General features: G+C 39.8%; 1 protein-coding gene across 1 annotated transcript in view; it reads left to right on the top strand.

The window, feature by feature from the left end:
- LOC126161676 (glutamate--cysteine ligase catalytic subunit) overlaps window positions 1–13,795 on the top strand; it is a 109,081-nt gene that overhangs the window by 16,172 nt on the left and 79,114 nt on the right. The window contains exon 5 of the mRNA XM_049917682.1: window positions 11,566–11,771. Coding sequence (XP_049773639.1) covers window positions 11,566–11,771 — 206 coding nt within the window. The remainder of the gene's footprint in view (window positions 1–11,565; window positions 11,772–13,795) is intronic.

The raw sequence follows: 13,795 nt of genomic DNA on the forward strand, positions 1-13,795 counted from the left end.
TGAAAGTTATAATGCCCCATTCACCATGCGGGAACTCGAAAATGCACTTGCCCGGTCACGGTCCTCCGCTCCAGGGCCTGATTCTATTCATATTCAGATGCTGAAGAACCTTTCTCCTGCGGGTAAAGGTTTTCTTCTTCGTACTTACAATCGCATCTGGATTGAGGGTCATGTTCCCACATGCTGGCGCAAGTCTATTGTTGTCCCGATTCCTAAGCCGGGGAAGGACAAGCACTTGCCTTCCAGTTATCGACCCATCTCACTTACCAGCTGTGTCTGTAAGGTGATGGAGCGAATGGTTAACTCTAGTTTGGTTTGGCTGCTTGAATCTTGACACCTACTTACCAATGTACAATGTGGATTCTGTAGGCGCCACTCTGCTGTTGACCATCTGGTTATCTTGTCGACCTTCATTATGAATAACTTCTTGCGGAAGCGCTCGACCGCGGCTATGTTCTTTGACTTGGAGAAGGCTTACGACACCTGTTGGAGGGCGGACATTCTTCGCACCATGCATACATGGGGCTTTCGCAGTCGCCTCCCTCTTTTTATTCGTGCCTTTTTAATGGATTGACAGTTCAGGGTACGTGTGGGTTCTGTCCTGTCTGACGCCTTTCGCCAGGAGAATGGGGTGCCACAGGGCTCAGTTTTGAGCGTCGCTCTCTTCGCCATAGCGATCAATCCAATAATGGATTGCCTCCCAGCTGATGTATCGGGCTCCCTTTTCGTAGACGATTTTACCATCTATTGCAGTGCGCAGTGTACATGTTTCCTGGAGTGCTGTCTTCAGCATTGTCTTGACTGACTTTACTCCTGGAGTGTCGCCAATGGCTTTCGTTTTTCTGCTGAGAAGACGGTCTGTATTAACTTCTGGAGCTACAAAGAGTTTCTCCCACCGTCCTTACGACTCAGTCCCGTTGCTCTCCCATTCGTGGAGACAACAAAATTTTTAGGTCTTACATTTGACAGGAAACTTAGCTGGTCTCCACATGTCATATTTGGCTGCCCGTTGTACCCGTTCTCTAAATGTCCTCCGTGTTCTCAGTGGTATGTCGTGGGGAGCGGATCGAACTGTCCTACTTCGCCTATATCGATCGATCGTCCACTCCAAGCTGGATTATGGGAGCTTCGTATACTCCTCTGCACGACCGTCCATCTTACGCCGCCTCAACTCCATTCAACATCAGGGTTTACGTCTTGTGATCGGAGCGTTTTATACTAGTCCCGTCGAGAGTCTTCATGCCGAAGCTGGTGAATTGCCACTAACCTACCGGCGTGATACACTGCTTTGTTGGTATGCCTGTCGGCTGTTGTCAATGCCTGACCATCCGTCTTATCGTTCCTTTTTTGACGATTCTGTTGACTGTCAATACGGGTTGTATGTCTCTGCCCTGCTACCCCCTGGAGTCCGCTTTCGTCACCTCCTTCAGCACCTTGATTTTTCACTCCCTGCAACCTTTCGAGTGGGTGAGAGCCAAACGTCACCTAGGATCCAGGCTCAGGTTCGCATTCACCTTGACCTCAGCTCGCTCCCAAAGGAGGTTACCTCCGGTTCGGTATACCGCTCCCGTTTTGTCAAACTTCGTTCAAAGTTCATTAATATGACCTTCATTTATACAGATGGCTCTAAGACCAATGACGGGGTCGGGTGTTCTTTTATTGTTGGGGCACACAGTTTCAAATACCGGCTGCATGGCCATTATTCGGTTTTCAAAGCTGAGCTATTTGCCCTCTACCAGGCTGTTCTTTACATCTTCCGCGACTGACATTCTGCTTATGTGATCTGCTCCGATTCCCTGAGCGCCATCGAGAGCCTCAGTGATCCGTATCCGGTTCACCCTTTCGTGCACCGGATCCATCGCTTTCTTCAGCAGCTGGTGGACGACGGTTCTCCGGGTACCTTTATGTGGGTTCCTGGCCATGTCGGTATCCCTGGGAACGAAGCTGCGGATGGCGCGGCCAAGGCTGTGGTCCTCCAGCTTTGGACAGCTTCTTGTTGTGTCCCTTCATCAGATTGTAGCAGGGTCATTTGTCAGCGCATTTTTATCACTGTGGCATGCCGATTGGGCTGCACTTACGGACAACAAGCTTCGGGCCTTGAAACCTCTTCCCGCGGCTTGGACGACCTCTTCCTGCCCTTTTCGGCAGGAGGAGGTTGTTTTGGCCCGGTTACGAATTGGACACTGCCGGTTCAGCCATCGCCATCTGCTGACGGCTGCGCCGGCACCGTTCTGCTCATGTGGGCAATTGCTGACAGTACGCCACATTTTAATGTCCTGTCTGACTTTTACTAAACTGTGCGTTGATCTTGGCCTGCCATGTACTCTGGATGCAATTTTAGCAGATGACCCCGGAGCAGCTGCTCGCGTTCTTTGTTTTATCAACTTGACAAATCTGTCTAAGGACATTTGATATGCTATTTTTTTAATCCTATGCCTGTCTGTCTTTTGTAGTATTGTCCCTTTTTGTTGCTGTTTTAACGTTGTGCCTCGCGGTGCATTCCTAATTTAGTCTGGGCGCTAATGACCATTGTAGTTGTGCGCCCTTTTTTTAAAAAAAAAAAAAAAAAAAAAGAAAAAGTTTGACATGTATTACTGGATAAAGAACTTCTAGACTTTTCTTCACATTGTGTTTCAACTCTATGCATTAAAGCTGCCATCTTCTGATGTTGTCCCCCCCCCCCCCCCTTTGCATTAGGTTGTTGTCAGCCTTTGCATATATCTTGGAAGAAAGATGTATCCCATTTAATTTCTGTTCCAATTCTACCAACCTTTGTTTGGATTCTAAAGTTCTGTGTTTATTCATTCTAAGTAAAAAGTAGTAGAAGCAACTGGTTTTTTTTTAAGATTTTTGCAATTGTCCGTGTAAACAGACTCCATGTGGCATGATGCAGGCACTGTAGTAGCTGGGTAAGCCTTACAATCTGAAGCCATTGTTTCAATTCCCATAGTCCACCACTCTCAATACTCTTTCTGACACACTCGCAGGAATACTCATCTCCTAGGGCATCCAATAAACTTGCCCGTAATATACTATAACCTGAGTCAGAAATGATGGCTGTCAGATTTAGGCTTGTTCTGTGTACCTCCATCGCACATTCTTAAACAGCCAATGAACGTACAGTAGTGATCAAAGTGGCCCTGCTGTGAATGATGCAGCTGATGCAAGTGTTAAATGTGATCGTAGTGAGTTGTTTAGTGAACTTTTATTCCATTTGTCGTGCTTTGTTATCGCTGAGGATGGTGGTAAGTGACAAATTCTACATAAGCAAGTGAGAGACATAATTTGCAGGATTCACACTTTCTTAAAGCACGAAAGTTGTGTATGCACATACTGAAACTGTCACTTGGAGCCAGAAACATTACAATCCCCACCCGCACCTTGACTTGTGGTACCTGTTATCATCATGAGTAGGTCTGTAGCCAGCCAGAGCCCAAGAGTTTGGCAAGGTACCAACACAGTGCTGCACCTTGCAGTATCAACTGTGCATTGCAATAGTTTTCAATAGATTCATTCAGAATTACATTTCCTTTGACAATCTTTTGAAGACTATTGCACCAAAGCACTTTACCCTTAGCAGTAGCATTTTGCTTTGGCTAGAGTACAATTACTCTGTCCATGGCTCTTGTGTGCTGATGTTAGTCTTAGCCAATGTAGCCAGTCAGAAACACTGAATCTAGTGATTTCTTTTGCTGGAAGATATGGATTGATTACATTTGTTTTTGACACAAGTGGAAAAGGCTACATGTGCTAACAGCCTTGTAGTGTAGCCTGAGATGTAGATTAGGTTGGAATGTGACAGTTTGGTTGTGAGCTGATAAACCTGAAGAATGTAAATGGAGGAAACCTAGATCTGCTGATGCACTAACATCTGTAATCCAAGGCCTAGCTCAGGTCGGTACGTGACAATTTTCTTGTGAGTCGGTGTAGCAAACGAATGTCAACATGAAAATAAAGTTGCTGTAATAGACTGATGTGTACTGTAGCTCAAGACACTAGTCTCATTGCAGTAATTCAAACAACAGGAAGTCTAGGTTGGAATATCTACAATTATGGAAAGGATAGATAGCAATTCACTGTAAAGATGACAGGAAGAGTTGCAAGGCACAATGAAAAGACTATTACACATTAAGCTTTCAGCCAAAGCCTTCATCACAAAACACACACGCATTCACACAAGCAAGCACACCTCACATGCACACGCGCGCACACACACACACACACACACACACACACACACACACACACACACATCACCATTATTTCTGGCTGCGCAGGACAGGCTGAAAGTGAAATCCATTGAAGGAAGCAACAATACCTAGTGGGGCAGGGTAGGGTGTGATGGATAGGAGTTTGGTGAGGGAAGGGGAAAGAGGAAGCAGTGCTGTATGGCAGAATGTGTAGGAACTAAAGGTGGCAGACAAATCTACCTGGTGCAGCATGTGGAGGCTGTGGACCAGGAAGAGAAAGGAGGATGAAAGAAGGGAGAGGAAAGGAAAGCAGCAAAGGAAGGAAAAAGATCAGGGAGTTTGATAGAAAGCATCACACAATGAGGATGAGGACGTGAGTTGGGAGGAGGTGATAAGACAGATGGGTAGAGACAGTTGGGTAGAGGATATGGGGAAGGCAGGTTACTGTAGCATGAGGGCGGGATGATTTTGGGAGTGGAGAATTTGTCCTAAAGATAACTCCCATCTGCAGAGTTCAGAAAAACTGGTGGTAGAGGGGAGGATCCAGGTGGCCTGGGTTGTGAAGCAGCCATTAAATCAAGCACATTACAGTCAGTTGCATGTTGTGCAAAATGGTGGTCCACCTTCCTGTTGCCTTGTCCATCTTTGCTGAAGCTTGGCAGTGGTCATTTGTCTTGGTGAATAGCTGGTTGCTTATCATACCAATATAAAAAGTTGAGCAATGATTGCAGCAGAGCTGGTACACCACATGGCTGCTTTCACAGGTGGCTTGGCGTGGCCTCTGGTGGGGTACAATAGGCTTGTGCAGGAATGGCCAAAAGCTTAATGTGTAACGGTCTTTTCATTGTTCCTGTCTGCAACTCAGCATGTGATCTTAATGGTGAGTAGGAATTTCTCTTTTCCATAATTGTTGATATTGCAATAATTTCCTTGTATGTTTTATTTCTGACTTGCCAAAAATTCTGACTGTGTAGTTGAGTTCTAACCTAATAGGAAACTCTACCAACTAATTATATTCATGACCCATTGGAAATTATGAGCAAGAATTCTGATTGGCTACTGACTTGTGAAATCATATTCAGTTCCCATCCTTCATAATACGAACTGTTACCAATATTGGCATGCAACCCAATGGTTGTGGACACTGAAGGTGCACTTTTATCTTTTGGTTCTTGCAGTAAAGCCCTGTTCCTAACAACTGGACCTGTTAATGGTGTGCTTCTGGGTGTTCAGAGTAGTTGTTTCCATTTTATGCCAAATATTTCATTGTCCGATCCTGTCATTGTCTTCAGGTGCTGTTGTGTGCTCACTATTGGAGCACACACAACAGTGCAACAGATGGCACCTGCAAGGATGACTGGTTTGGTCGTTGTAATATTGTGCATAAAATGGAAACAATTAGGAATCACACAATTAATCACACAGAGAAAATCTGAGAGGTCACAACTGGACATGTTGTTAGTAAAGTTATTCATTGACTGTAGATGCCCTTACTTTTTACTATTTAAGTAATACTGAAAGGTATCAACGAGAGAGAGAGAGAGAGAGAGAGAGAGAGAGAGATTCTGTCAACTAGAAAATCTGTAGTGCTTAACAAATCAAAATACCTGAAGGTCGCTCTCTTGGTTGTGAGTTCCATTATAGTGTGATTTTGCAATTCGTAGTGGAAGAGGGGGGGGGGGGGGGTCATTTATAATACAGGGATCATGCTTCAGTAGTTCATGCTGCTGAATGAACTTTAAGTATATATTTTGGTAACTTTACAATGTTTCACAAATATTTTATTCATGTTCTTTTGTACACAAATGAGTATGCGTCAATTGTTCAATGGCTACATAAAACCTTATGCTCAGGGTTCAATCCCAATTTGTCCAAGGATTTTTTTTTCTGTCTCATTTTGATTCTTTCACTTCTTTGCAATAATCTTTTCATATTAAAAATGTCAAAATGCACTGTGTTTTGGGGTTCACATTAAACTGTAGTTCCATAGTAACTGGCAGGGTAAGTCTGTTTGAAGATCAGACGAGGGCGAGAGCATACCACCTCCAACAGGGCTGTGACTGTTAAAGCATTTCAGTGTTTTAACCAGCATTTGTGATGAGGGCAGCTTTATTTTAAGCCTCTGAGTGTACATATGGATTATTGATGCATTTATGCCATTTTTTGTATTGAGGTCATTTACATGTTAATTGTCTAGTGGTTTGGTAATGAATTTTGTCATTTCAATATCAGTAATTTGCACTTAGAGTTTGGAGGCAGCTCTAGAAACATAAATTAAATCAGCTGTTGATATCGTTTGATGTTTGTGCTGGTGTAAAAAATGACAGCCAGGTTTCTCTTTTTTGTCATATCTTTTGCCCTTCTTTACAATGACTTGTGTTGTTTAGTGATTGGTATGTGGTGATGGTGCAATAAGTAATGAAAATATCTTGTCTCTTTGTTTCGATACCATTATATTAAGTTGATTCCTAAGGTGAGAATTAGAAATTTTTGCATAACGTGATTGTATCGTGTGGTGGTATGTTGGATGAAAAATTAACTGTTTTCGTTATGCTGTGATTTTAGTCGCTCAGCTCAAATTCATTATAGAAAAGGTAATTGTCAACATAACAAGTCTTGTGCTGTCACACAAACATACCTATTTTCGTGCACTGATTTGAGAGTCGTGTTGTCATGTGTCCTGGATTTGTTATGACTGTTACAGTTAAAAAAATTATAATAATGTAACAGTACGTCATGTTTATGGAAGTGTAGTAATATTCTCAGATATTGTATTTGAAAACTCTTGAAACTTTGAGAACTTATTGTCTTTATATTCATCAGTGTAAAAACTATGTTAGTATTAGTAAGACTAGTAATGTATTTCCCATTGTTTGAGGAATCGGCTGAAGTGTAAATTATACCTCATAGTTGTATATCTAAAAACAAAGAAGCTGTAACTTACCAAACGAAAGCGTTGGTATGTTGATAGAGACAATAAAAACAATAAAAATCACACACACAAATTTCAAGCTTTCGCAACCCAAGGTTGCTTCGTCAGGAAAGAGGGAAGAAGAGGGAAAGACGAAAGGATGTGGGTTTTAAGGGAGAGGATAAGGAATCATTCCAGTCCCGGGAGTGGAAAGACTTACCTTAGGGGGGAAAAAGGACAGGTATACATTCGCGTGCGCGCGCGCACACACACACGCATATCCATCCGCACATATACACACACACAGGCAGACATATGTAAATATGTAATTTACAACTTCTTACTATCACAAATTTGACAGAACTGATTTTAAAAGGAGAAGAAACTCTGCAAAAAATTACCCTTATGTTAACAAATAAGATAAAATACTGTCAGATGCCTTTAAATTATCTTTGATTAAAACTTAAGCCATCCAAAAGAAATTAAAAAAATCACAGTGGGGAAGGGTACAATACATAAAAGGGTTGTCCATGGCAGCAACAAATCTGTAGTAGCTCACTCTTACTGCAATTGCTCCAAATTTGCTTCAGAAGCTCTGCTGATCGGAATCTATTACTTTCGGCCATTCACATCAACAAAAAGTCTAGTCCGTGGCCATGCCCCTTATTCACGTGAACAAGTTTGCTTTCTTACTTAAATGCAGAACATTCCTGGGAACATAAGTACTGTAGGAACAATTCGAATGATTGGTTTACACACACCCACAGCACCATTTTGCAGCAAGTAATCTCGGACACAATGTATGAAATAGCATTGCCTGTGCTACTAAGGAGTACAGTGCAGTGTTCCTTCAGACATGGATGCGTGTCTGAAGGAACATTGCATGATACTCATTCACAACACAGGCACTGCTATTTCGTATTTATTCGCCAGTACCAGGGCCCCAGCTCTCACTAAATATGCCCTTCCTGGATGAGAATATGCATAACATAAGAGTGCTGGAAGTTTGGGTATGACTGTGATATGTGCAGGACAGCTGAAGTGGTTAAGATGACTGTTTACGTAAAGTGGGAAATCCAGGTTTGAGTTACAGTCCGGCTCAGAGTTTCATTGTCGTCATTCTAATATACAACTGACAAATATTCATATTCACATTTGCGAATACATTCCTGTAAGATATCATACTCCACTAATTCCTTGCAATTGTGAGAGTGAAGCCAGAAAGATAGTCATGAAACAGTCACATGTAATTGATAATTGTTCTAGGAAGAATCCACAACTTGCCCTGTCCTGTGTACACACACAAAATGCCACCAATGCCTGACATACAGAACATACCATGAATATACAGTCACATTGAGTCCATTTAATTAGAACATGCTTTGGTATGGAGTGAACCAATGATCATATATTCATATCCATCACATGATGCTGGACACACCAGTTATGCTTGACAGAGGCTCCTAATGCTCCGCTCGAGGATACATAATCTTAGTATTCTTGCCATTACATTTGTCTCTCACACTACTTCTACTCAGAAGAATTAGCACTCTGTACTACAGACACTTCTGAAACTTAGGTGACACACAAACAACTACCCAGCAGCCACAATCAAGAGCAGCAACTGTACCATTCAACTCACCTTTGTGCTCGCTCAACATCAAAGTCCAGTGTACTCACAAAACCCACTTCATATCTCTGTTTCAGTGGTGGTACCAACATTTTTCACACTATTAATTTCAGTTCCTGCGTCTTTTGTTTCTGGAACTTAGCGATATCACAGCGTACTCGCTTGAAACAATTTTTTCATCAACTATTTATTAGGAAATATCCAGTTTGCATCTCACACTTTTTTTAATGAAAGAGGAATAGTCCTTAAATGTTGCTGTTCAGGATTGATTCTGTTGAGTGATGATGTTTACACCAAATACTTGCTGTAAAAACGTGAACTCTGATTATTGAAGCCCCATAAAAGACAGCTGAGAGTTTTCCACACATTGTCTGAACAAAACATTCAAAAGCATTTTATTTAGCTTTTTATATCCTCTTAATAATGAGTACCAATAGATTATTTTATTTATTTATTTTGGTTCATCCAAGGATGATAGGAATTGTCATGGCAATACAATGAAAAATAATTACTCAAAATGTAAATGTACATGAAGTACATGACTATGCTCTATGAGGATAGGACAGGTGGTTGGTTGTGGCCTTGTTGAAGGTAGCATCCTGGGATTTGCCTGAAGATATAGAAAAACCACACAACATCCAAATCAGGATGGCTAAACAGAATGAACTCCAGCCTCCCGAATATGAGGTCGGTGTCTTAACAGCTGCACTAACTCATTTGGTTTGTTCCTTTTATACATTGGTCTTTGATTTACACACATTTATATAAGATAACTTGTAATATAAAATGTTATTTTGCTCTTTGTCACACAAATTAAGGACACTTACTGATGACTTGTGGGGCATGAAGGTGTTGCAACAACCATTGCATTACCTCCAGTCTGACTGGAAAACTTGACTCCTGGGTCACAAATATTCAACTATGCTCCATGTTTGTCTTCCTGTCCTTCCCTTTGTCTACCTGTAATTTATTACATACTGCCCAATTGTAAACATCCTTAAAGGTTTCATTTACTTTCTGTAATAGGAAGCTATTGTGTTTTATCCGTGACAAAAATGTTGCTGTCATCAGCGAAGAGAACTTTTTCTCTATGCTTTATACCATCTGGAAAGTCATTGATATTTGTTAACAGAATTTGACCAGATACACACGCCTGAGGAACATCTATGTTTGTGTGCTTCTTGTTTGACAATTGGTTTTACTAAACATTTATCATCAGTCTGCTATGAGTGTGAACTTTTCTCTGCCTTTTGCAACTTGCTTCCCAGAAAAGACTGGAACCAATTGTTTGCTATTCCTCTTAGATTTAGCATTTCTTGCATGTTTGGTAGTATTTTATGGTCAACAGTGTCAAAAGCTCTGGACAAGTCTAAAAATCTACTTATAATACAGTCATCCTTGTGAAGAGCTTCAAGTACCACTTTTGTAAACTGTGTAATGATCAGTAATTGTACTTCTTCCACTTCGGAAACCGATAGTCTATCTTTCACGACAGGTTGTTAGTTTTAAGACTGAAGACAGAAATGAAACTGGCCTTCAGCTTTCAATACTGACCACAGTACATCTCTTTAGTAAGAACACAACTTTGGAAAAATACCTGAACTGAAGGTCATGGACGTATAGGCTATCCATGCACCTCTTCATCTACATCTGCTGACTTCTTATTTTTTAATTTCTATATTGTCTCCCTGACTTAGAGCTCTGTTGTGGGAGAAATGACATCATTGTGCTTGCTGTGTAAGTCTTTGTGGCTGCTACATTTTTTTGAGGAAGATTTTGCTGTAACTTCTCCTCAACACCAGAGAAATAGTAATTTACAAAATTTGCTAATTCCTGATGGTTTTCTATTATTCTAACATATCTTTGATTTGTATATTGTTATTCTTGTACCTGCATTTGTCCATATTCTAGATTGTTTGATAAGTATGAATAATGAATATAAAAATTGTAGTTTTCATGATTACAAGTAACATAAAACTTGAATTGTAGGGATGTTATTTTGCTGCTGTGACATTATTTTCCTCTGCCGTGACAGATAAATGATAAGAATCTGAAGGGGAACATAACGGTAACATGTTTAAAACCAAGATTTGCAGTAGATTGTAGAGAGAGGACGTGACTTTGTCATACTGTGATGATACCAATCATATTTTTAAATAGTTAAATCACTTGCATATCTTCCTCCTTTACAATTTATAAGGTTTCAGTGGTTGTTGTATGAAAGGTAAAGAGTGAGGAAATATTTTGTTGATGCAGAGAATAGGGAAGTGAAATTTAATAATTTAATAACAAAGACTTACTTAGCATATTCAATTTTTCGTAGCGTATCCACAAACAGTCTACAATAAAAATGCTCACAAGTGATCTTATAATTGTCTTTAATTGTTGTTGAATATTTGTACACATTTGTTAAATATTTGTGTCAAGTTTATTTTTTTTTTTAACTTTAAGTTATGGTAGTTGTAGGAAACTCTGCAAGAATTAGAATTCTATTTTGGAGGTTTCTCGCATCAGCTGTGTTAATTAGTAATGGTGGTAGCAAATCACTGTTTTAAACAGTTCGCTCTCATTAGTGGGTGTGTGATATAAACAAAATTTCTGTTGGAAGTTTCCTGTTATTCCCACATATTTTCTTCTTTGGGATATGAAAGTTGTTTTGTAGTTAAAATACATTGACCAAGCAAAACTAATTGTTTTTTAATATGTGACAAAATTAACTCTGGAAATGACTAATTGAAATATGTATAGAAGGGCAAGCAGATTTCTCTTAGTGACAGGACAGTGTTAATACTTATTGCATGGTGAACATATGTTATGTATCTGTTGGTTTACAGTATTTAAAGACAAGCACACACCGTCACCTTTCAAGGAGGAGCTGAATGATGAAGAGAGCTCCAGAGCAGCTTTACCTGACCATGTGTATATGGATTGTATGGGTTTTGGCATGGGATGCTGCTGCCTACAGCTCACATTCCAAGCATGCAACATTAATGAAGCCAGAACTTTGTATGATCAGCTAGCACCACTGTGTCCAATAATGGTAATATGCTATTTTTTGTCTGGCATATTTATGTGCTTGCAGTTAGTAGTATACCCTTCTAACATCTTCAGAGTAAGCATAAAATTTCAGTGTTACAACAGATATTAGGGTTATAAGGAGACCAAAAGTGTTACATATTTTGATATCTGGAATGCGAATAATGCAAAGAATAAAGGTAGTGCCTGACCGCGTAGTTGTGTTGGTAAGCTGTTGACAGCCACATAAACAAGATTTATGCTGTTACTTAGCTCACATTGTCTGAAAGCTTAGGGATTATTTGTCTTTTTGATGTGTTTGTTGATTGCTCAGTGCCTCATCTAAATGGTAAGTGGGCATAATTGCAATTCTAATTAGAATATATTTAATTGCAAAAAAAGTAAATATGCTAGAGATCGCTGAGATTGAATTGACGGATATCTGACAGTGTCGTAATATACCTGAACATCCGGAAGTGGTATAATCAGGTGTTTGGAGACATTGATTTCAAAAAGATTCAGAGAAACTAATAATTTGGAATAATGATTGTCACCAGTAGGACTGATGAAGTGAAACAGCTGCATACAAGGGGTGAGATAGTGTTGACGGGATCATTAAAATGTAGGAGTGAGATCAGCTAGGACACACTTATCATAACTGTACTTTTCATTCTATTCATAATTGCACAGTTTTGATAAGTTAGCTGTGCTGTTGCATATTACTGTATTTAATTTCCCTACTGAAGCTGTTTGCTGTTGGTTTATGGGAGGGATGGCAGCAACCCTTTCTACCCATCTGAATCTGTATGGGGAATTGTACTTATTGATCAGGAATCTACCTATTTCTAATTTATTACTTTATTTATTTATTTCATTTTTTTTAAAAAAATGTTAGGTGTCCTGTACAATCATATGCTAGCAATTTTGGTTTACTGGTCTATAACTGTTGTTTTGTCTTGTGTGTGTTCTATATTTTTGCCCAGGAATTTCAGTAAGTGAAAGTTAGAGAAAACTGGAGACTGAAGATTACATATTTAAAGTCTAACAACCAAATCGGATTCATGTGGTGGTTGTTGTTTTCATAATCAGTTTACGATACTTGGAAGACCATAATTTAAGTTATTATTTCATAATTGTTAAATATTTCGTAGGTATCACGTATTATAATGGCAAAAACTGATGACTGGAATAGTGCAGCAGTGAGTAACTGGAAAGGAGTTTTTAATAAATGAATACTGATGAGAAACTGAGCTTTAGGTAAACAAGGGAAGGTTAATAATCAAGTGTACAGAGAAGAATACACTGGGATATATCTCCAATGTAAATTCAAGTGACAACGAAATGCGGTAAGCAGAAGTAGTGCTGAACAAACAAGATACAGAAAAAAAGAAATTTCAAAGGGCTATGAAAAGTACCGTATTTACTCGAATCTAAGCCGCACTTTTTTTCCTGCTTTTGTTATCCAAAAAACCGCCTGCGGCTTAGAATCGAGTGCAAAGCAAGCGGAAGTTCTCAAAAATGTGCCGCAACAACTAACTTCTGCCGAAATTTTAAAAAAAGGTGGAAGACGAGCTTTTTTTCTCCGTCCCGAGTTTCGACCATTTTCATACATTATCCAACGTAGTAAATACAAATTCCGTATTGTTCATCTTCGAATGTAGCAGAATTTCAATGTACTACGAAAATACGACTGGCAAGACTGTGTGGGATGTTTGTCAATATGGCCAACTCTACGTTCTGAATTTTTTCCTACCTGTGAGAAGAGATGGTTGCTAATAGGAACCTGATGAAATGTGAATCACATGCACTATTCTCTTCACCATAAGAATAATACGAATATAAACATTTTGCCATGTATTCTTTCGTGTTTGCTGCTATCTCATTTAAATCCTGTCTGCCTAATAAGCTACGAAACTAGAGACAACAGCAAACGCGGAAGAATATACGTATCGTGTCATGTTTATATTCGTATTATTTTTATGCCTAATAGTGATACAGTCAGAAATTAAGCACGGCAACTGACTAGATTTTTAAATCTAAGATGACTAA

Source organism: Schistocerca cancellata, chromosome 2 (assembly GCF_023864275.1).
Source record: "Schistocerca cancellata isolate TAMUIC-IGC-003103 chromosome 2, iqSchCanc2.1, whole genome shotgun sequence".
NCBI classification, from domain to species: Eukaryota; Metazoa; Arthropoda; class Insecta; order Orthoptera; family Acrididae; genus Schistocerca; species Schistocerca cancellata.